The 21,569-nt window shown below is 56.4% G+C and overlaps 1 protein-coding gene across 2 annotated transcripts in view; it reads left to right on the top strand.

The window, feature by feature from the left end:
- DISP3 (dispatched RND transporter family member 3) overlaps positions 1-21,327 on the top strand; it is a 56,912-nt gene extending 35,585 nt beyond the window's left edge. For both annotated transcript variants that reach the window (XM_037881132.2, XM_037881133.2), the window contains exons 4-21: positions 594-730; positions 1,555-1,689; positions 1,983-2,143; positions 3,299-3,438; positions 4,652-4,797; positions 7,635-7,796; positions 8,317-8,478; positions 9,579-9,701; positions 10,413-10,549; positions 11,325-11,506; positions 12,329-12,459; positions 12,582-12,757; positions 14,188-14,314; positions 15,716-15,861; positions 16,664-16,823; positions 17,321-17,434; positions 19,369-19,535; positions 20,605-21,327. In XM_037881132.2, the coding sequence (XP_037737060.1) occupies positions 594-730; positions 1,555-1,689; positions 1,983-2,143; positions 3,299-3,438; positions 4,652-4,797; positions 7,635-7,796; positions 8,317-8,478; positions 9,579-9,701; positions 10,413-10,549; positions 11,325-11,506; positions 12,329-12,459; positions 12,582-12,757; positions 14,188-14,314; positions 15,716-15,861; positions 16,664-16,823; positions 17,321-17,434; positions 19,369-19,535; positions 20,605-20,967 (2,869 nt within the window). In that variant the 3' untranslated portion in view covers positions 20,968-21,327. The remainder of the gene's footprint in view (positions 1-593; positions 731-1,554; positions 1,690-1,982; positions 2,144-3,298; positions 3,439-4,651; positions 4,798-7,634; positions 7,797-8,316; positions 8,479-9,578; positions 9,702-10,412; positions 10,550-11,324; positions 11,507-12,328; positions 12,460-12,581; positions 12,758-14,187; positions 14,315-15,715; positions 15,862-16,663; positions 16,824-17,320; positions 17,435-19,368; positions 19,536-20,604) is intronic.
- Positions 21,328-21,569: the final 242 nt, after the last annotated feature.

Genomic DNA, 21,569 nt, shown 5'->3' with positions numbered 1-21,569 from the left:
AAATTACAGCCGTGGGAAAGTCCTCTCAGTACGGGCCTGGGGAAGGATTGCAATTACGGGGAGCAGGGAGGGGAATAGGGAAGGGGGGGCGTATAAGCCCCCAAAAAGACTGGATTACAGGCATGCTCCTGTGATGCAGGGCTATTGTATTCCTGGTTTTAATTATCTCGGATTACCTCTGCTCAGAACCACCTTCCAGCAGCAGAGGCTGGTAAATCATGCAGCGGTTCACAGGCCCGGGCTCTGCCTGCACCCAGCTAGTTATTACATCTGCGCTTAATATAATAAGCAATGATTTAAGATGCCAGATGGGATTGGCTTTGGAAGCTTCCAGAGCTGTTTGTTGACAGCGAGAACTCTATTAACACCTCTGACCGCAATGCACTGGAGGAATTTTAAAAATCTGAGACCTGCTTTTTGTCATCGCCTGCTCTCCTGATGCAAACGTCGGCCACCACTCCTTGCAATCTGACCTGATCCGCGCACGTGACCTCCCTCTGGTTTTGGAGGAGATGCATGTGGTTCGATCCTCCAGCCCCACTCACTTTATATTCTCCTCTGTGCCTTCTCTCCCTCCTCTCTCTCCACCCCAGCAAAGTGCAGGTGCTGTATGGTGGGACGGATTTGTTTGACTATGAAGTGAGGAGGACCTTCAGTAACGACATGCTGCTGGCCTTCATCAGCAGTAGCTGCATCGCAGTCTTGGTCTATATCCTCACCTCTTGCTCGGGTAGGTTGCATTCAAACTCTCCGTCCCTGCTCTAAAGCAGAGAAAAGGCTGCAGTGAGCAGCCTGATGGGAGTCCCTGCCTCAGGCCCCAGGAGAGACCCTGGGCAGGTCATTCTCCAGCCTGCTCAGGAATGCGCTGCTTTGCTGTTAGGCAGAGTAGCAGGGCCTCCCATGGCCGCAGAGACACAACCCGAATTGTCCAAGGCAGAGATTGGGGGGCAGTGGAAGGGCTCCCTTGAGGGGATTTGGCCACTGAGAAGCAGCTTCTCCTCTCGCTAACTCTGGTATAAATCTGAAATAACTCCAGTCACTTCAACTGAGCCCGTATAGATTTACCCCAACGTAACGGAGATCCAGATCGGGGCCTGTTTCCCTATTGACCTGGACGAGAGTTGAACTGGTGGGAAGTGGAAGGCTCCATGTCCCATTGCGGGGTCCTAGACCCTCCCCACTGCTTAGGGGCCACTTAGGTCAACCCGGTCAAGAACAGCCTCTGACTTTGGGAGCCCAAATTGAGACTCCATGCATCTAATTTCCAGAGGTGCTGAATGCTTGCAGCACCCATTGATGCCCGCAGGAGAGCTGGGTGCTCAGCACCTCTGGATATCAGGCCCATGATGCCTCAAAACCACCACCCCCCTTTGGAAACATCACCATGCCTTGCCCCAGCTGGAATCCCTCCCTCCTGACAAAGATACCCCCTGTCAGGTCAAAGCTCTTCCCGGGGCAGGAGCAGGCCAGGTGCCCACACCCCACGGGCAGGACGGGGATTGCAGCCCGTGCAGTTCCGGTACCGAGATTCCTAGCGTCGCTCTCCTCCCGCAGTGTTCCTGTCTTTCTTTGGCCTGGCCAGCATCGGGCTGAGCTGCCTGGTGGCACTGTTCCTGTACCACGTGGTGTTTGGGGTCCAGTACCTGGGCATCCTCAATGGCGTGGCCGCCTTTGTCATTGTGGGGATCGGTAAGTCTTTCCTAGCCTCCTTCCTTTGCTCTGCCCTAGCTGCTCCCCACCCAAAGGCCCTGCCATACCCGCGCCAGCCTGCAGAACGGTCTGCCCTTGCCTTGCTGGGTGGCGGGAGGCGCAGGCTTGACAGTGAGCTTAGGCTTTGGTGGGCCAGGTCCCAGCCGGTGTGAGTTTGTCTAGCCCCACTGACTTCAACAGAGCTGTGACACCTTGCGCCCACTGAGGATCTGGCCCCATGCATCTCTCCCCAGTGCGAGCGGCATTTCTGCCCCACCTTTCCTCCTCCCCAGGTGTCGATGACGTCTTTGTCTTCATAAACACCTACCGCCAAGCCACCCACCTGAAGGACCTGCAGCTGCGCATGATCCACACCATTCAGACGGCAGGGAAGGCCACCTTCTTCACCTCCTTGACCACAGCTGCGGCGTACGCCGCCAACATCTTCTCGCAGGTGCGCCAGGGCTTTGCAGCGGCCCCCCTGAGGACAGAGCCGCCTGCTAGAAAACATCACCCCCGGCCTTTCAGCAGTTCCCCGGCCCACAAGAGGACAACCGTGGGCCTGCTCTGGAGGGGGACTTTCCCTGAGCTCTCAGGCTCATGTAGGTTTCAGAGTAGCAGCTATGTTAGTCTGTATCCGCAAAAAGAACAGGAGGACTTGTGGCACCTTAGAGACTAACCAATTTATTTGAGCATAAGCTTTCGTGAGCTACAGCTCACTTCATCGGATGCATCATGTAGATACTCCTTGTGTGCTCTTCCCGCTTGAGATTGACTCCCTCCAGGCCAGCTCTGTTGCCCTGGCCCTGTGGCAAAGCCAGCTCTCCTGGGGCTTTGAGACATACAGCTTTGCAGGGAGCTGGAGCTCAAGTGATGTCCTTGGGACTCCTGTTCCCAAGGCCTGTGGCAGGTGCAATGTGCTGGACCTGGCAGGCAAATGGGGCACGTTGCTAACGTTGTCATCTATGCCTGGCTCTCCTGGTCTGGCTCCCCCAGCCCGAGCTGGGAAGAGAGGCTCAATGGGAAGCAGAGCTGGCATGTCTAAGGATCACAGCGTCCCTCCACAAACAGATCGGGAACTTTTCCCTTCCAGACTCCAGTCCCATCAGCCAAACAGGGGAGCTCTGGGGCCTGAACTGCAGAGGGAGGAATCCCAGCATATTCCACCCCAGGTTTTCTCTCTGCTTTGGTGCTGCTGTCCCTGGGAGCACTGTGCTCATCAAGCACAAGGAGGGAATCTGATTGGGCCTTCCCCTGAGCCACTGGCCAGAGCTCTGCCCCTCTCCCCTGCATGTGCCCGGGGCCAGATACACGAGAGAGCTCCCCTGGCCTGGTAGCAATGCAGTAGGCACCCACCCTGCGAGCACCTCAACTGCTGGGCAGCGTCTGCCATGCCAAATAATCAAGTGCCACTCATCGGCTGAGCCCTAGGCTGCCAGCTTTCACCAGGGGCAGCTGGCTCCATGGCTTTTGGGCAGCATGGACTGGCCAGTGTTGCTACCCCCAGGCTCCTCTTGAGTTCGCTTCCCTGTGTTGCCTTAGCGGGGTCTCTTGCTGGAAGGTCTCTGGGATCCACCTCCTCTGTCCTAGCTGAGCGTTCTCTCTGCAGATCCCTGCCGTGCATGACTTTGGTCTCTTCATGTCGCTCATTGTGTCCTGCTGCTGGGTGGCCGTGCTGTTCACCATGCCGGCTGCTCTTGGAATATGGACCCTCTACATGTCCCCCCTGGAGAGCTCCTGTCAGGCCAGGTGAGAGTCCTCACGGGGCTGTTTGATCACTCTTCCTGTCTCCCCCACAGGAGCCTGCCCATGCCAGGCAAGGAAACCACAGCCTGGGCATTGACTCCAGGGAGCAGCTGGTCGCTTGGGTTGTCCTAGCCATGGGTTAGTGCGTCCACATGGCAGAGCTGTAGTGGTGCATCCAGACACCGTGCGCCTTGCGGCTGTGGTCGTGCCCCTGTATCCTGGGAATTCGGAACCGCCCATCCCGCAGTGCTCAGCCCAGTTGCGAGGCAGTGCACTGCGGGATCCAGTTCAGAACCGGCTGCCTCAAAGCAGCTGCAACCTCGTCAGGTGTCCTTTCCAGACCTGAGCTGCAGGTGTTGCAACCAGTGCATGAGAAGTACCATTGCGTGTGGGCAGCAGGCCCTGTCCAGCACGGCAAGCACCACGCATCCCAGCCAGTCGTGTGCCTAGTGTAAACGCACCCCTTTCCCCTAGCAACACCCTTCGCCCCCCACGCCTCCAGCCCCCCGGGCAGTGGAGGGGCACGCTCTGGCCTCAGAACTCTGCTGCCGGCAGGATTCAGCCCTTACGGGAGGGGAGGTTTATTCTCCACCTTCAGGATCAGGCCGGGAGTCAAGGCCGGATTTGGATCTCGTTTCTGCTGGTGTAGACCCAGGGTGGCTGCCGCAGAGTGACTCCAGACGTATAACCAGAGGAGCCAGGTTCCCTGCTGGCATCAGTGGGTCCAGCCCCATTGACTTCCAGAGAGCTTCCCCCACTTACACCTGCAGAGAACTTGTCCCAGGATCTAATCTGCGAACTGGAGGCATGCAGCCCCTGCAGACGGACAGCCCAGCCCCTGGGGGCACGGGGATGCAGATTTGTATCCGGGTAAATCAGTGCGCCTTCCCCTTCCTCCCTCTCAGGTGTGGCACAGCAGCGGGCTGGGTTTAATTCCTTAGCTGGGTGATGAAGAGCAGAAGCACCTGGGAATACCCCGCCTCCCCTCCCGCCCCCACACACATCTAGCCCAGTCTCTGAGGATTTGCTAGCAGCAGCCGAGCTCCTGATATGCCCCGGCGCATTAGCAGCGGAAGTGGCTGGCTTGGTTTTGGCAGCTGAGTGCGTAGCAGGTCACTGGAACAGTCACTCTCCTCTCAGAAGGAGACGAGGCAGCCGCTGTTCACACAGTGCGTAGCCCAGAGCTGCTGACTTTGGCTCCCCCCTCCCCATCCAGCTGCAGTCAGAAGTGCGGGAAGACGAGCGCTTTGCCCATTGCCGATGACCTGTTACTCGCCTCGGAGGATGCAGCCGGTCCAGGCCAGGGGTCACTCCCGTACCTCGATGATGACATCCCACTGCTCAGTGTGGAGGAGGAGCCGGGTAGGTGTTCAGAATCCCGTCAGCCCATCCTGGGGACAAGGAGTGTCCCCTGAGGGAGTGGCAGTCCTGGGTTCTCCTCCCGGCTCTGCCACTGGCCTGCCAGGTGACCACTGGGCTGCTCTGTGCCTCGGTTTCCCCATGTGTGAACTGGAGCTAATGATCCTTTGCTACCTCCTGGGATGCCATGAATCTGCATTCGTTGTGTGTGGATTCCTTGGCTGGATGTTACTTGAGGCATGACATTATTATTCCTCAGGAGTCCAATTAGGATCCAGTTTTGGCCAGAATACCTAGCTACCCTATGAAGGGACCCAGGAAACATCTGGCCTAGAGCACCTGGGCAGTACAATCCTCCCGAGGTGGAAGGCAATACTCAATTAAAATCCCAGTCCCCTCTGTAGTCTTTAGTGTAACATTGGGTGAGCACATGTGAGCAAAGGTACTTTGTCCTTCTACAGTTCCCGGCGCCTGAGGCCTCGGAGCACTTCACACACATAGGGAGTTGGGCCTCACAGCTTCCCATGAGGCAGGTCATTACAATTATCCCTACTTTCTAGGTGGGGAAACTGTGGCACAGTGCAGGGCAGTGACTTGCGTGAGCTCAGAACTGGGAAGAGAACTTACGAGTCCTGGTGGCATTGCTATGCCTTAATCACCAGACCTTCCGATTAGCCCTGGCTGGAGTGAAGGGTATTTCGCTGGGAAGGGCCTCTCATCCTTGGATTTTAAAGCTGGCTGTTAGTACTGCCTGGTTGAAACTGCAGCCCCAAGCTCTGAAGAGTCCCTGTTAGACACAAACCCTCGGGGATAGCAGCAAGCTTGGCCTGGTGACCGGGGAGATGGGAGGTACGATGCAGCTGTCTCCTTAGGGCAGGTTTAACCCTCCTCCACCTGCGAATACCTCCCCCCAGCCCTGTGCTAGTGAATTCACCAGTCCCAGAACAAGCAGAGGTCAGGCTGCTCTTAACATGCTGCTGGGCTCCTGCTGCAAGTGCTGAGCCTCCTCAATATGCCAGAGCCGCACAGGATGGTAATTTATGGAAATAGCTCGTCCTCCACGTCCCTGGATCATACTAAACAGAAGGACAGTTTCCGGTAGGGCCCCTGGGCAACTTGTGAATGAGGCAAGGACGTGGCTCTGTGTGGAGGCCCCGTGTGGCGTGCTGGGGCTGCCGGAAGGCACCTGGTGCCCTCGCCAACCCCACCGGAGAAAGCGCCATCTTGCCAATTGCAAATGAGAGGTTGATTCTTGGTGACACAGAGGTGGCACGTGGCCGTCGGATGGAAATTGGATGCAGCCATTCTCCTGCCACGTTAAAGAGACTGGAGTGCCGGCTGCCCCAGCAAAGCCCTGGGGGTTGCAGCCTGGGGGGTTAGGGTACAGGGGGGACCCGGTTGTATTGGGGGAAGAGGGGTGGAGGGATCACTGTTTCCTTGTAAAGGTGCTAGGGATTGTGATGGGGTTCCTACTGATCCCCAACATCCTGCATCGCAGATTGCTTTGCTTTCTAGAGGGCTGGATGCTGCCACGCGCTGAGCGACCCCACACCCTGGCACAGGCAATGGGAACAGAGGGTGTCAGGATGTTTGCAGGATGGGGACTCATTTCCTACTTGGTCGTTTGCAGCCATGGGTTCCCGGGGGGTGATTCCATAACAGGCAGACACATAGGTTGGTAAGTTCCGTGCTACGCATGGACACACCAGGTCAGGCAAAGGGTCAGATTCTGCCTGGATCCACACGTGTGCTGTATTGATGGCAGAGTTCAGACCAAAGTGGGGGAAAGAACGAACTTGTGCCTAAAGCATAGTATGGGGACTCAGGGCAGCTCGGGTCTGTTCCCAGTTTGCCTCTGGTTTAAATGTGTGATCTTGGGTAAGTTGCGGCCCCTCTTTGTGCCTCAGTTTCCCCATCTGAAAAAAGAGGATAATGGTGCTTCCCTGTCTTGCGAGGGTGCTGCGAGACTCAATTGCAATGCTGTTAAAGGGCTTGGAGATCCTAGAGACCTGCTGAGTTATTTATTGGCATTTAAGAACGCCCCCAAACCTTCACCCAGGGCCTACACTGATGCCAAATATATTAGGAGGTTTGAAAAAAAATGTAATGTAACATTTTCCCCCCATTTCTTGGTTCCGACTGGTAGTAACTGTGGAAATGCTAAACTCCAAGAGAGACAGGGTGTTATCAGGGCATCCCAAGCCGGAACAGAAATCCTCCAGCCCTGCTCTGCAGTCTCCAGAGGTTTGGATACTTCAGATCAGCAGCCCAGCTGTTGTTGGGTTTTTCTCCAAACCAAGCCTCTTGGAGGGCTGCTGGCTGCTCTTCCTAGCAGTGTGGTATGTGCCCGAGTGAAGAGGGCACTAGACAAGGACTTGGAAAAGGGCTTCGTTTCCTGTCCTTGACCTGCCCCATGCCTTTGGGCAGCCCCTTCATCTCCCTGCACCTCTGTGCCCCTCCCACCCTCCGTCAGCTTAGCTTGTAAGAGTTTGTGGAGCACGTAGCATGCCGGCGCCGATAGCAGCTACCACAGTATAGATGGGAGCAGCAGGTAGAGAGGCTTGCTGGGCACATACGTCTAGTCGTAAGAGGAGCTTTAAGTCGCTGCCTTGCTCAGCTCTGGCTCCTGCTCCAGCCTGGCCAGTGGGTTTGATGCACTGAAGGGCACAGGGCTGAGGAAGTTCTAAGAGTGTCCTCTAGTCTGTCCATCTGCCTGGCTACTCTGGGCTGCAGGAGAACTTGCCTTTCTGATTCTCTTTGGCTCCTTGCTCTGTGCCCCTGCGAGGGGCTTGGGGGCCGAGCCAAGCTCTGAGCCTGCCTTTGGTCTCTTTCTCCCCTAGCGGCTCTGGAAATGGGGGATGTGCCCTTGGTGTCTGCGCTGCCGGAGAACTTGCAGCTCCCGGCCGAGAAGGTCAGGAAAGGTCACTTGATCGCCCATCTGCAGGAGCTCCTCCAGCACTGGGTGCTGTGGTCTGCGGGGAAGAGCAGATGGGTGATTGTGGGTAAGGATGGCCAGAGGGATGCCCTCCCCATGGTGCGTCCCACAGACTCTAATTGGGCAGCGCTCCCAGAATTCCTCAGCCTTAACGGTGAGGGGAGGCCGAGTTTGGACACAGCGTCGCTGCCCTGCCCCTCCGACAGGCACATGGGACATAGATCTCCCCTCCTCCTGCTCTCCCAGGGGAATGACAGTGTCCTGAGACCCTGCTCTGTCTCTGCTACTTGCATAGCTCTGTATATGGCAGATAACTCTGCCCTTTCCCCGCTGGCACAGTGCTCCCCTCTGGGCTTTGCCGGCCACTTTACATTTAGGGAAGACATGGTGCTGCAGTGTTCTGGATGGCATTAGGCTCTCTCTCTGCGCCTGGGCATCCAGCACCAGTCGCTTCCCTGCTAGCCTGGGGAATCCCCCGGCACCCTGCTCCCCTGGGTGCTGCTGTATGGCCAGCCCCTGGGGGCACCGTGCAGATGAGAGCTCTGTGTGTGCAGAGTCCCACATGCTGGCCGCACCTCTCATTGCAGGGCTCTTTGTCATGGTCCTGATCCTGTCCATATTCTTCGCTAGCCGCCTCCGCCCAGCTAGCCGCGCTCCTCTCCTGTTCCGGCCTGACACCAACATCCAGGTGCTCCTGGACCTCAAGTACAACCTGAGCGCCGAGGGCATCTCCTGCGTCACCTGTTCAGGTGAGAGTTCCTAAGGGTCGGATGGGGGCAGCCCTTCGCCTCTCCTGCACGGCACGGATGGGGTGAATACCCACAGGGCATCAGCGCTCCCCTTGCAAACCCTGCCTCCCATCAATGCTAATGTCTCTTGCCTTCTTTTGAGCCCTCCTTGGCTGCCCTCCCCTTCCCCTCTGTACTGCTGGCCTCCCTGGCCCGCTAGACATGCCCAAGAGAATTCAGGCGGGAGAGTGATTCCTGCTGCGTTGGACCCCTTTTCCCCACACTCTCTGGTGTTCTCAGCTCAGAGGCATTGGAAGGAAAAACCCAGGGATTAGGGAGCAAATGTTCCCTTCCCGCCATGGTGATCAGTGTTAGCCCCGTGCTTGTGAGCAAGACCTGCCCCTTTCTGGACAGCTGGGGTTGCCCAGGGAATTGCCTGTTGCCCAGGAAGGTGGGTTTTGTCACTGTGAAATCCATGTATATTGGCTGGCAGTGGGCAAAGGCCGGTGCTCTGAACTTTTGTCTCTAAGTCAGCCGTGTAGGGCAGGGGTGGCAGCCTGCCAGCCCCGGGGGCTGGGGGAGGGAAAGCACAAATGCAAGTGCTCAGGACAGGGGCAACTCCGTGGGAACTCCCCTTCCACTGACGCCAGGGCAGCCCCACTGCAGCTGGAGCTGACGGAGACGTTAGCCCTGTGCAGAGCCCCGCGGGGATTGATCTGGAGGTTGAGTTCAACCCTCTCGTGTCCACCTATGTTGCTGTGACAGCTGGCCGCCTCCTCCTCCTCCCGCGCGCCCCTCTAAGGGAACATTGTCCGGCCGGCTGAGGGGCAGTGCCCCGTTCTACCTGTGCTGGGCTGGGGCTGAGCTGACAGGGTCTGGTGTGTTACTGGCCCAAGAGTGCTAGGTGTGGGGCCGAGCTGATGGAAATCCTGGTGTGACCAGCCCAGGAGCAGGAACTCTGGGTGTGGGGCCGAGCTGATGGAGGTCCCGGTGTGTTACTGGCCCAGGAGGGGGAGCGCTGGGTGTGGGGCCGAGCTGATGGAGGTCCCGGTGTGTTCCTGGCACACCGAGCTCTGACAATGCCATTCTCCTTTTCCTCCCTGACTAACCTTGTGGGACAGGTTTGTTTCAGGAAAAGCCCCACAATCTGCAGAGCAACATCCGAACCTCCTTGGAGAAGAGGAAACGGGGCTCGGGGCCCCCTTGGGGGAGCAGAGGGGGCGCGGCTGATGCTGTGCAGCAGGGTGAGTGCACAATGGGACTGGCCGTCGGTCATTCTGTCCTGTCGCTGATTTCCGGCTGGGCCCGAGATCCTGTCTGGGAAGGAAGATAGCAAAGGTGGGCTCTGAACAGACAGAGAAAAGGGACATGGCTGCAGACGCCTCCCTACCAAGCCCTGATTTGATGCTGGGCATTGTATGGTTCAGGGAGTGACGAGCTGCTGAGAACATTTTCCTTCCCTCTGCCCCCAAATTATCATTGCTCGTTGCTCCCGGCACTTCAACTCATCAGAGCTGCACAGCAGACAGGAACTTGGGAAGAGCAGCTTAACAGAGTGGCGGTGTGGTCTAGTGGTCGGAGCATGGGACTGGGAGCCAGGAACCGCTGCCTCCTAGTCCCCCCCTCTGCCACTGACTTGCTCCCGGGCTTTGGGAAGTCATTACACCTGCTAGTTTCCTCAACCTGCACCCCAAGGGATTGGAGGATGGGTCAGATCCCAAGCTTCATAGCCCCAAGGGGGTCAGTAGGGCTTGCACCAGCTCAGGATCTCGCCCTGTGTTCATAGAGCATGTTGGAAATGGCACCATCCTGTGGAGAGGCAGAGGGTTGTGTTCGGCTAGTGCTGGGGAGAGGATAGACCAGATGCCCTCTGCGTTCGCTCCCCTGGTTTGCAGCGTTAGCCGACCGATCAATGTCTTTCACCACCGCCCGGCTGACTGTGGTGTGTTTTCTAGATCCCCAAGGGACTGTGTATGTCTCCAAGTCCAAAGGCCAGGGCAGGCCACCCATCTACAGGTTCTCCCTCAATGCCAGTGTTCCTGCCTCGTGGCAGATGGTGTCCCCAGGAGATGGGGAAGTGCCCTCATTCCAGGTGAGTTAAGTGTGTGCATTAGACTCTTCTATGGCATGCTTGCACTGCAGAGCCTCCTGCTCCGCAGGCAGACAGCAGGAGCTCAAAGATGGGATCCACAGGGCACTGCTGTGAGGAAGCTCGCACTGCTGGCTTCCCAGCTGGCATGGACAGGAACACTGCTTGTGTCCTACCCGGTGCTGCTGGGATGCCAGGTGTCGATACTGGGCTGCTGTTGTGTCACTGTTCATCCCAGAGCCACGGCTGGAGAGCAGGCGGGAGGTGGCGAGGGATAAGAACTGGCCTGGGTTCCTCAGCTCAGCTGACCCACAGGAGGTTTCTGAGCCGTTCTGGGGTCCCGCGGGCTGAATTTTTGCTTTGTCTGTCTGACCATGCACAGGCAGGGCAGCCGAACGGATCAATCCCAGCCTAAGGGGCTGAGCCAGGCCTGCACAGGGCACCTGATGGCTGTCCAGCGGAGATCCCCCAGCACTCGATCTGCAGCAGGACTGAACAACCACAGCTCCAGCTGCAGTCTGGGGGGGCTCAGCTCCCCCGACAGCCAGGCTCTAGTTGTATCCAGCTCCCCATACTCGGGAAGGAGGCAGAGGCGTGGGAGGGCCAGGTCTGGGTAGCAATGGATTAGCTCCTCCCTGCAGAACCTTTTCTCTCTGGCCCTGTGAGGGCTCAGGGTAAAGCGAGGGCGGGGGGTGTCTGATGCTAACATCTCTTTGACCTTTGCCTGCTCTGCAGCACTGTGCGGTTAAGTGTCTGTTTTCGTTAATCCATTGCTTAGGTGTATAGAGTTCCTTTCGGTAACTTCACCAAGAAGCTGACAGCTTGTGTGTCCACAGTAGGGCTGCTTCAGCAGACGAGCCCCCGGAAATGGATGATGACCACTTTATCCTGCGACGCCAAGAGAGGCTGGAAGTTCGACTTCAGTTTCTACGTCGCGGCCAAGGAACAGCAGCGAACACGGTAACCGTCCCAAGCGGGTTCAGATCCCTAAACGCTCAGCAGCCAGGGGGTGCCGCTGTCTTGTGGTCAGTGCAAGGAGTGGGGAAGTCAGGATGCCCAGGTCTCTCCTCAGCTCTACAACAGACTCGCTGTGTGACCTTGGGCAAGAGGCTTCGTTTTGCTGAGCCTCAGTTTCCTCATCTGCAAAATGGGTCTAATTCTGCTACGTATTGTGCGTTGCTGCCCTCTTCTGGGTAGAATTTGAATTACTCAGCTATGCACCATAGCCCCTTATGGCTAATGGAGAGTCTAGCTCAAGTGGCAGAGGCCTGTGTGTTTAGAACAGGAGGTTCTGAGTTCGGCATGCGGCCGCGGCGCCCTGCCTAGGAAGCTCGGTGAAGTCATGAGCTTGTTGTGATACTCTCCCACCTTTGCAGAGGCCACCAGGGTCCCAGGGTGGGAGGGGCTGTCCAGGAGTGTGGGATTATCGATGCTGTTAGTGTAATGAATAGAGGGTTGTTAGTGGATTCTTTATGTGATAGAGAGAAATCCCACTCTTGGCTATGTGTGGCCGTGGGCAGCGCAGATACACCGCTCCCATGGGCACAAACTCATGACACCTCTGAGTCGCTTTCTCCCCTAATTCTTTTCACTGCTTCTCCAGAGCTTCCTTCCCTCACCTGCCCCCTCTTTCCTTCTCCTCCCCCTGGTGCAGTTTCTGTTGCCAAGCCCCTAAGCCTGCTTCCTAAGGGCCTGGCAGCATGGAGCTGCTTTGTGCTGACATCTCGCGCCTGCCTTGCTCCTGGGCTGGACGCTCCATCATGCCCTCTGTTTGCCCTGCAGGAAGCTGTATTTCGCCCAGTCGCACAAGCCCCCTTACCACGGCCGAGTGTGCATAGCACCCCCTGGCTGTCTTCTCAGCTCTAGCCCGGACGGACCCAACAAAGGCTTTCTCTATGTGCCCAGCGAGAAGGGTAAGCTGGGGAGAGCGGCAGAGGGCACGTGGCCATGGCTGCACTGGAAGGACTCGCCAGCTGGAGTGTTGGCTCAGTTCCTCACTTTCTCGGCTTGTAACCCTCCCCTCTTTGCTTGACAGGGTCCCCCAAGATGAAGCTCTCGGCCACCTCAGGCTTTAACCCGTGTGGGAACACCGGCTGTGGGAAGCCAGCAGTGCGGCCGCTGGTGGACACGGGGGCCATGGTGTTTGTGGTGTTTGGCATCCGCGGGGTGAATCACACCCGACGCCCGGATAACCACGTCATCGGAGACATGGTACACGTGCTTTCCTGCATGCAGGCCCGGCAAGCCCTGGGGTGGCTGATGCAGGAGGACTGTTCCCGAGTTGGATTGCGCTAATGCCTGCCTCCCCGAATTCTCGTGCGCACCCCTGACTCTCCAGCAATCCCTCCCCACCGCTGACCAGCTAAAACAGCAGAGGCAGCAGTGCTGCGATGAGGCACTTAATAGAGCACGTTCGTTGTTTGCAAGCTTACTACAGATGTAAATCAGGATCCCCTGGTTCGAATTATTTCCAACTTTCCAGAAAACCCCACCTGAGCCCAGGATCTAACCACTTACGTTTGAGACCCTCTGGGACTTGTTGTGGATTTTAGAGGGGGGCCCAAATCAGGCTTAGAGTGGAAACTTGGCTGAAAGCTTGACTATGGAGCACCAGCCATTGCTGCATAATTATTGTCTGGCCTGCGGCGAGGTATTAGATTAAATAAGGACTATTCAGTTACTCTGGGAAAGTCTGAGTGTCCATGTGCAGCTTAGTTCCCAAATCCGCTAGCCGGACACATGGGTGCTGCTTTCCCAACAAACTCCCGCTTACTTTTGTTTCCAGGTAACTGCAGTTACTTCCCATAGTGCAGTACCAGAGCAGCATGGGAATAATTAACCTTTGCCACTTGGGAACGCAGCCAGGGGATAGAGCTGCAGGTCAGACAAGGAGCTGTCTGGGCTGCTCCTACAGGAGTGGCAGGGGGTCCGTTTGCTTATTCAGCATCCGATCAGCCATGCTGTGAATGCCCTTGCTGTCACTTGCCCACACTCCCCTCATCTAGCCTGGGGGTTTGATTGGCTAGGGCCCGCTCTGCCCTGGGTTTGTACCAATCTAATGATGTTGGGTAGTTTTAAATCAGTCCAACCCCTAGTCTGGACGCAGTTATAGCGGTATAACGGTGCCTCTTCCTTGCAGGAATAAATGATCCAGCTGTTAGCGCCGTTATACCAGCAGGGGGTGTGCCATTCTAACTCTACTGGGCTAGTTAAAGGGGTGCTCTTTTTGGGTGTAGACAGGGCTTGTATCTTGCATGTAGACAAGCCCTTGGGGCATAGCTGTAACACCTCTGGAGCTCTGGTTGGCTCGCCAGACTTGTCTGGGTGCTGTTGCGAGCTGGGCAGGGTTATGGGTACAGGGGCACCCCAGGCTAACCTGCTGAGCAACCCACGTTGCCTCTTCGTGCCACTGCTCCTGGGGTCCAAGGCAGGACTCCGGCTCCGGGAGCTAGGATTGTTGGTGCCAGTTGTTCTCTGTGCCCAAAGCTGGGGCTGTGGACCGCATGCCCAGCTGGGGGAGGTGGAGAATGGGCAGTTGGCGTTGTGTGGTCAGTCATACGCCCGGGTCCTGCCCCACCCCGCCAGATGCTGGGCGTGTGCCTCACGTGTTCGGCTCTCGCTGTTGTGTCTCCTTGTGAAAGGGCAGCGTTATCTACGATGACAGCTTTGACCTCTTCAAAGAGATTGGCAACCTGTGCCTCATCTGCAAGGCCATTGCCGGCAATGCTGAACTGGTGAAGCCGGGAGGGGCCCAGTGCCTGCCCTCAGGTATGTAGGACAAAGGCCAGCCGGCCTGATCCCGGGGACAGGCGCCCCACACTGACAGGTCCCCATGTAGAGGCTGAGCCCACGCTGCGGGTGGGGTTGGTAAGAGCCACAGAAATTGCACCATCCTGTCCTGCTCTCCATCTTGCTGCAAATCTTAGCTGAAATCATAACGCCCGAGTCCCAGGGGCTGTGACCCTTGGCTCCGTCGCTCTGTCTCATGCTTTGGGGAGTAGTTAAACAACAGACACTGGGCCCAGTGGAGCTGCTACCCTAACCGTGCTGCTAACCTTTTGCTGTGCTCGGAACTGGGTTTGATCAAGACGTGGCCCTAGCCAGACAAGCTGCAGAAGGGATTGCGGCCTCAAGGTATCTTTCAGCTTCCTCCATCTCCCAGGGCCGTGTGTATCTTTGTGGGCTTGCTCCTAGAAGCTCCATCACGGAGCTTAGAGATGGAACAGATCATCCAGTCCGTTCCCGTCATGGTGGCTCCATGATGTGAGTGGAGTTCCTCCACTTTTCCCCGGTGCAAGGGAGAGCAGGATCTGGCCCACTGTCCCCACAGAGCAGAGACTTCAGCTAGTGAACCGGTAACCCCTCCTGGGTACGTGGCACTGCTTCGTAGTCACTTACCCGGCATGTCACACCCCGAGGAGGTGTCCCCCTGTGCAAGGAGGGCAGACTTCTGTGTTGGGTTTGGAGGGAGCTGCAAGTTAACCCGTTTTGGGAGGAGCCTGGGGCCCGTTTTAGACATGGGTAGGGAAGGGCACCGCAGTCACCGACAGCAAGGTCAGCAGTGTTCCTGGAGCCAGCCACCCCGCCGGCAAACACCTGTCACCTGCCAGCAAAACTCTTCTGTTGATTTGGGGTGTCTGTGTTGTCTCCTGACCTTGCAGCTTTGCAAACCGATGCGACGTCTTTCTGCCCCAATGTAAATGCCACCGAGAGTTCAGGAGCTGCCTCTCGGGGGAGGAGGGATCCCCAAGGGCCAGCCCCACCCTCTCACAGCTGGGGAAGAGAGGAGAAAAGCTAGCAAGGCAGATCCTGAGCTGGCATAACGCGGTGCCACTGCATTGACTCCGGCGAGCTGTGTCAACCCACATCAGCTGAGGGCCTGGCGCAGAGAACACAGGGGGTCACTGGCCTACCACCCCATCCTGCTGGGAGACTAGGGTGTCCTGGGAGGTACCAAATGCCCTCTGCTCCCTTCGAAGCCAGTAGGAGCTGAGGGCTCTCAACCCCTGGTAGGGACAGGCCCTGGGGTGCCAAGAATCCAAATCTGTAGCCAGGGCAGAGCAGGTGACAGGAGAAGCAGCTGTTCATGAACAAGAACTGCAACTCTGTCTTCTCTGTCCCTTCGCTCCTGTGTGTCCCTCCCCCATCTTCCCCTCTCTCTCTCTCCAGGCTACAGCATCTCCTCCTTTCTGCAGATGCTGCACCCTGAGTGTAAGAACCTCCCAGAGCCGAACCTGCTCCCCGGGCAGCTCTCCCACGGGGCGGTGGGGGTGAAGGATGGCAAGGTGCAGTGGATCTCCATGGCTTTTGAATCGGTGAGGGCACTTCCATGTTCTCCGGGTCAAGTCTCCTGCTACCAGCTCCCCCGGCGTGCGGGGCGGGGTGGGGGCAGAGGAAAGCAAGCAGCCGCATTTAAGGGGCTGTCCAGATGGCGTCATTGGCTTCTGCACCGATTCTCCCAGATGTCCATGTGTTAACCCTGCTCTCTCCAGGGCTCGGCTTTGCAGCACCAGCTCGGCTTTATCTGCAGGAGTCATTTTGCACTTGCCAATATCTATGCTCCCGCTGCAGGTGGGTGTCCACCTGCTTGGGGCTGCAAGTGACGGAGACATCTTATTGCTTCCATTCGCGCCCACAAAATGGCCTGGACAAAGGGGCCAGGCTGAGAGCAGGCTGCAGGTCCCCAAGGTTTTTCTCAGCTGCCAGTGCTGTGGACTCCACCTGGGAGCTGCAAACCCAGCTGCCTCTTCCCCAGCCCTAAAGAGCCTGCCCTGGCGGTTGTGATCCCTGGTTTTGGCCCATCAGACGAGCTGCCTGGCACTGGCTTTGCGGCAGCCGGGGCACCACGCCCGTGGTTTGGCTGTCGGGCGTGCGTGGAGCAGGCATGCTGCGTCAGAGGGTGCCATTTGGCATGGTCACTTTTCTCGCCCCCACCTCCTGTTGGGGTCTGCAGACCAATACACCTGCTACTCTTGCCGGGCTCCAGAGCAGCGCAGCTACCTGCCGCCAGCTCTTCCACCCCGGATGAGTGGGGAGAGCCAGGGTGGGTAGGTGTGAATGGGAGATGTTGGGCTTGTGTTGGCGACTCTAAGGACTGTCCCATGTGCTTCCTTGCAGACGACCTACCAGGGCAAGTCTTCCTTCCAGACCTACTCCGACTATCTGAAGTGGGAGACTTTCTTGCAGCAGCAGCTCCAGCTCTTCCCTGACAGCTCCGCTCTCCGGCACGGATTCCAGACCTGCGAGCACTGGAAGCAAATCTTCATGGAGATCATAGGCAGGGGGCTTCAGCACCTATCCCTCTCCCTCCCCAGCACCCTGCCCTCCCGTCACCTGGCTCGGTCCCAGATCTTCACCCCAATTTCCTTCTTCTTCTCGTGTGGTGCAAGAGCACCCCCAGACCCCAGCCAAGATCTGGTGGCCGTCGTGTTGGGTGCTGTATGAACACCCGTCCAGATGCTCACTGCCCCAAGGAGCTCACAGGCTAAAGAGACCAGACAGAGCCAGGCTGGGAGGGGAAACCGAGGCCTGGAGGGAGAAGCGATTTTGCCCACGGTCACCCAGCCCGTCAGTGGCAGAGCAGGGGTAGAACTTGGCTCCCCTGACTCCCACTCCATTGCCCTATCCCCTTCATCCTCCCCTTCACGTTTGCCCCAGCTCGAGTTAGTTCCCAGCTGGGCGATCTGCCCCACAGCAAGGCCCTGCTCAGCTCAGCTGGGAGCGCAGCTGCGGCTGCGGTCTGGGGCTGGAACCAGGCTGCTTGCTCTCTTCCAGGTGTGCAGAGTGCCCTGTACGGTCTCATCCTCTCGCTGGTTATCTGCGTGGCTGCAGTTGCTGTGTTCACCACGCACCTTCTCCTCCTGCTGCCGGTGCTGCTCAGCATTCTAGGTAAGACACCCCCTGATGTCTTCCACTTCAGATTGCCAGCAGGAATCGTTGTACCGGGCTTGACTCTCCTCTCGTTTACACTGCTATGCTCCTATTTACGGCACTGGAGTCACTGCTCATTTATAGCAGAGTGACTCCAGTGGGCCTGATTCTGATCTGGCTTTCGCCAGTGTAACTGCACTGGCCTCACTCCTGATTGCACTGGGAGTGAGTGGGAAGGGACTCAGGATCCGTGTTTGCAAAGGGTCCCCATCTTGAAAGTAGATTTTTCCTGTCTAGTTTCTGGAGCGTTTTCTCTACACAGTCTCCTCTACTGGTTTAAATAAGAGTTTTAGCTACCCAAACTCCAGCCCTGCCTCTGGTGTATAATAATGTGATTAAGGCCCATGTGCTCTGAATAACAGTCACTCTCCTTTCCAAAGATCCTCAGTGGGGGATTATAAACACGGAATATTTAATGGGTTTGTTAGTGTTTTAAACACATTTGTAAATAGCCTGGTTGGTGATTTGACCATATTATGGACCGAGCATGTTGCTAAACTTCCCTTTTTAAAAAGCAAATCTATCATTTGAAAGTGACTTAGTCTCCCACTCATGACTCACAAATAAACATCACTTTCTTCTAGAAACCAAACACGTGCATAACTCAGACAAGCAAATCAAGAGGGTTTTGTAACATGAGTGCTCCACCCCTTCCCGTTTGGGCTGTGCCTCATTGCCAAAGGTTACTGTAGTGAGCTGTAGCTCACGAAAGCTTATGCTCAAATAAATTTGTTAGTCTCTAAGGTGCCACAAGTATTCCTTTTCTTTTTGTAGATCAGTGGTTCTCAACCAGGGGTACATGTACCCCTGGGGGTACTCCGAGGTCTTCCGGGGGTACATCAACTCATCTAGATATTTGCCTAGTTTTACAACGGGCTACATAAACAGCGCTAGTGAAGTCAGTACAAACTAAAATTCCATACAGACAATGACTGGTTTATACTGTTCTCTATATTATGTGCTGAAATGTAAGTACAATATTTATATTCCAATTGATTTATTTGATAATTCTATGGTAAAAAATGAGAATGTGAGCAATTGTTCAGTAACAGTGTGTTCAGACACTTTTCTATTTTTATGTCTGATTTTGTAAGCAAGTGGTTTTGAAGTGAGGGGAAACTTGGGTGTATGAAAGACAAATCAGCCTCCTGGAAGGTTGAGAACCACTATCAGTGGTCGGTCAGTCTGTATATCCCCATACAGAGTCAGTCGGTCTGTCTCTCTCATACGGTCCCCCATCACTCTAGTATCTGAGCACCTCATAATCTGAGAGTGTAATTTGGATTCTCAGATGAGCTGCTTGGGAATTTTTCAGCAAATTGTTTTTCACCGAACAAATAGAGATTCTTAGAAACAGAAATTGTTTGTGGAACCAGGTCCGTGTTGGAGACTCTCCCGACTTGAAAAAAGTCGTAAAAAATGAGACATTTCCAGTTTTCTGGTTCGAAAGGATTTTTTGTTTTGCAATTTAAACTAATTAGACTGAAACAAAAAAAAACCTTTTTTTAAAGGTCAAAATCAAAATAAAAGCTGTCAATCAGCTGAAATGGGAAAGGTCTGGGCCTTTTTGAGACATGAATATTTTCGAGCTGTTGACTTTCCATCCCAACGGTAAGAATGTTCAGACGCTCGGAAAACATCAGTGCTACGGGAGGAGGGCAGCGTGCCCAGTTCTAGTTCGGGGTCTCTCTCTGTCTGAGGCCGGGAGGAAGGGGTTGGCTGGTCGGAATGAGACTGGCTGGGATGCTCTGTGCTAGACAGTGGTGCACAGGGCCGTAGCTGCTTCATTGCCTTCAGTGAAGCAGCTCGGATTGATGCCCCTTGCCCAGGGAGCCCAGGCTTGATCTAGTCCGAAGCCCAACTTCGCTTGCTGTTCCCCCCTCTTTGTGCAGGGGTTGTCTGCCTGGTGGTGACCATCATGTACTGGTCTGGCTGGGAAATGGGGGCTGTGGAGGCGATTTCTCTCTCCATCCTCGTCGGCTCCTCCGTCGATTACTGCGTGCACCTGGTGGAGGGCTACCTGCTGGCGGGAGAGAACTTGCCCCTTCACCAGGCAGAGGTGAGTTCCGTCCCAGCCTCTTCCTCGTGCTGATGTGAGGGCATGTGGAGCCGGGCCACGGCAGGGCCTCTCTCGCATGGAGCTGGGGCAGAGGGGGCAAGCTGCAAGGAGGCTACCTCCTCCCTGGGGGGATTCCTTCCCCCCATCAACCCCAGAGGAGCTCCCTGGTGCCCAGGCTATGCCCCCAGGCTTTGACACAGGACTCAGCTGCGCTGCGACTGGCAGAGTGGTGGTTCTGAGCTGGGGCCTGTGACCCGGGACTGGCCCCTCCCTAGTACTTTGCCCTTATGAAGACAGTCTCCGTGCTGGGGCAGTCACTGGAGTCCAGGGGCACCCTTCTCTTCCCCTCCTGCTATGGGTACGTCTACAGTGCAACCAAAACACTGCAGCACCAAGGCTCAGAGGCCAAGACGACTGGCTCAAGTGGGTCTAGAAACAGCAGCCTAGCTGTTTGGGCTCGCCTTGCAAGGAGGCGGGTCTCAGCCTGGGCTCTACGCTGCTGGTTTTAGCCCTGCGAGCCCGAGGCAGTTGGCCAGGGCTCTGAGGCTCGCTGCTGTGGGTCTTGTATTTGCAGTGCAGACACACCCTGAATGCTGTGCCTCGCTGCACTTGGCCATGCTCTTTCGGGGCAGGACAGCTGAAGGGCCAGGAAGTGCCTCTAATGCATCTTTGGCCCCATGCACACTTTTCCCGCTCCAGGGGGATGACTGGGGCTAGGCTTCGGGGAATCTACAATGCAAGGGTCAGAGTTACATCCTTCAAACTGGAGTAACTCCGCTGGCTTCAGGGGAGTCCCTCCACATTGACACTGGGGTAGTGGGCACCAGACGCTGCTTTACAGGTCTTGCCTCTGCTGGGATTGTAACCCCGGGTGCAGGCTGGCAGCATCTGACTCGCACCAGTCCCGTGTGATCTGTACTGGTGCCACTTATCCTGGGCTGAGAGCACCTCCGCACGAGCGGCTTCTACTGCTTGCAGCTGCGCCAGGGGCTAAAAACCCCATACAGACGAGGCCCCGGCCCTCCTGTGCCTTCTGGGTGCCTTCTAATGCTGCCGTCTGCCCCGCCAGGACCCCACTTCCTGCCGCCAGTGGAGGACGATCGAAGCCGTCCGGCATGTGGGCGTGGCCATCGTCTCCAGTGCAGTCACCACGGTGATCGCCACCGTCCCACTCTTCTTCTGCATCATCGCCCCCTTTGCCAAATTCGGGAAGATCGTGGCCCTCAACACGGCCGTCTCCATCCTGTACACCCTGACTGTGAGCACGGCCCTGCTGGGCGTCCTGGGGCCCAGCACCTTCACCCGCAGCAGGACTTCCTTCCTCAAGGCTCTAGTGGGGGTTCTCCTGGCGGGCGTCTTGGGGCTGTGCGTTTGCCTGGCCCTGCTGCAGAGTGGCGTGAAGATCCCCCTCCCCAACGGGACGTCCCTGTAGTCCCCACACCGGGCTGCCTCCGTCTCTCTTTCTCCCTGTTTTTTTTAAAGGATATTTTTTGTAAAAATGAAAAAAAAAATCCCTTTTTCTGGACGTTTTTTCAACTCCAGAGGCACTTTATTTTCTACTGGGTTTTGCTCTAAACTCGTATTTATTTTGGCGGTGATGGATGGACGGACTGACAGTGCACCAGGGCCACAGTAACTCTCAGCCGCCGCCTCCTCCTTCTTTTTCTTGTTTGTTAATGAATGGAGGGTTTGGAGACCCTGGCACCCCACCCCCTGTATGACACCCCCCTGATGTATGCGCCACCCCAGATGTTCCACTTAGGCCTTCAAAACAGGACTTAAGTGAGAGATAGGCCTTGTGAGTTTCATCCCCTGGGCTCAATCCTTGACTCGGGTAATCTACTTCTGCTGATTTACACCTGCAGAGAGTCCGGCCTTCTGAGATGAGGAGGTTTTGGGGGCGTTGGGGAAAGTCCATTGAGGTTGTCCAAGGGTCAGTGATTCCCAAGGAAGCTCCTGCTGCCACTGGCCCGTGCCCCAGCCTACGGGGATCTAGTGTGTGCACCAGCCGGGTTGGCTATCGTGGGAGTTCTT

The sequence above is a fragment of the Chelonia mydas genome, chromosome 18 (assembly GCF_015237465.2).
Source record: "Chelonia mydas isolate rCheMyd1 chromosome 18, rCheMyd1.pri.v2, whole genome shotgun sequence".
In the NCBI taxonomy this organism is placed as follows: Eukaryota; Metazoa; Chordata; order Testudines; family Cheloniidae; genus Chelonia; species Chelonia mydas.
Note: the sequence above shows the minus strand (reverse complement) of the source record. Positions and strands in the feature narration are given on the sequence as shown.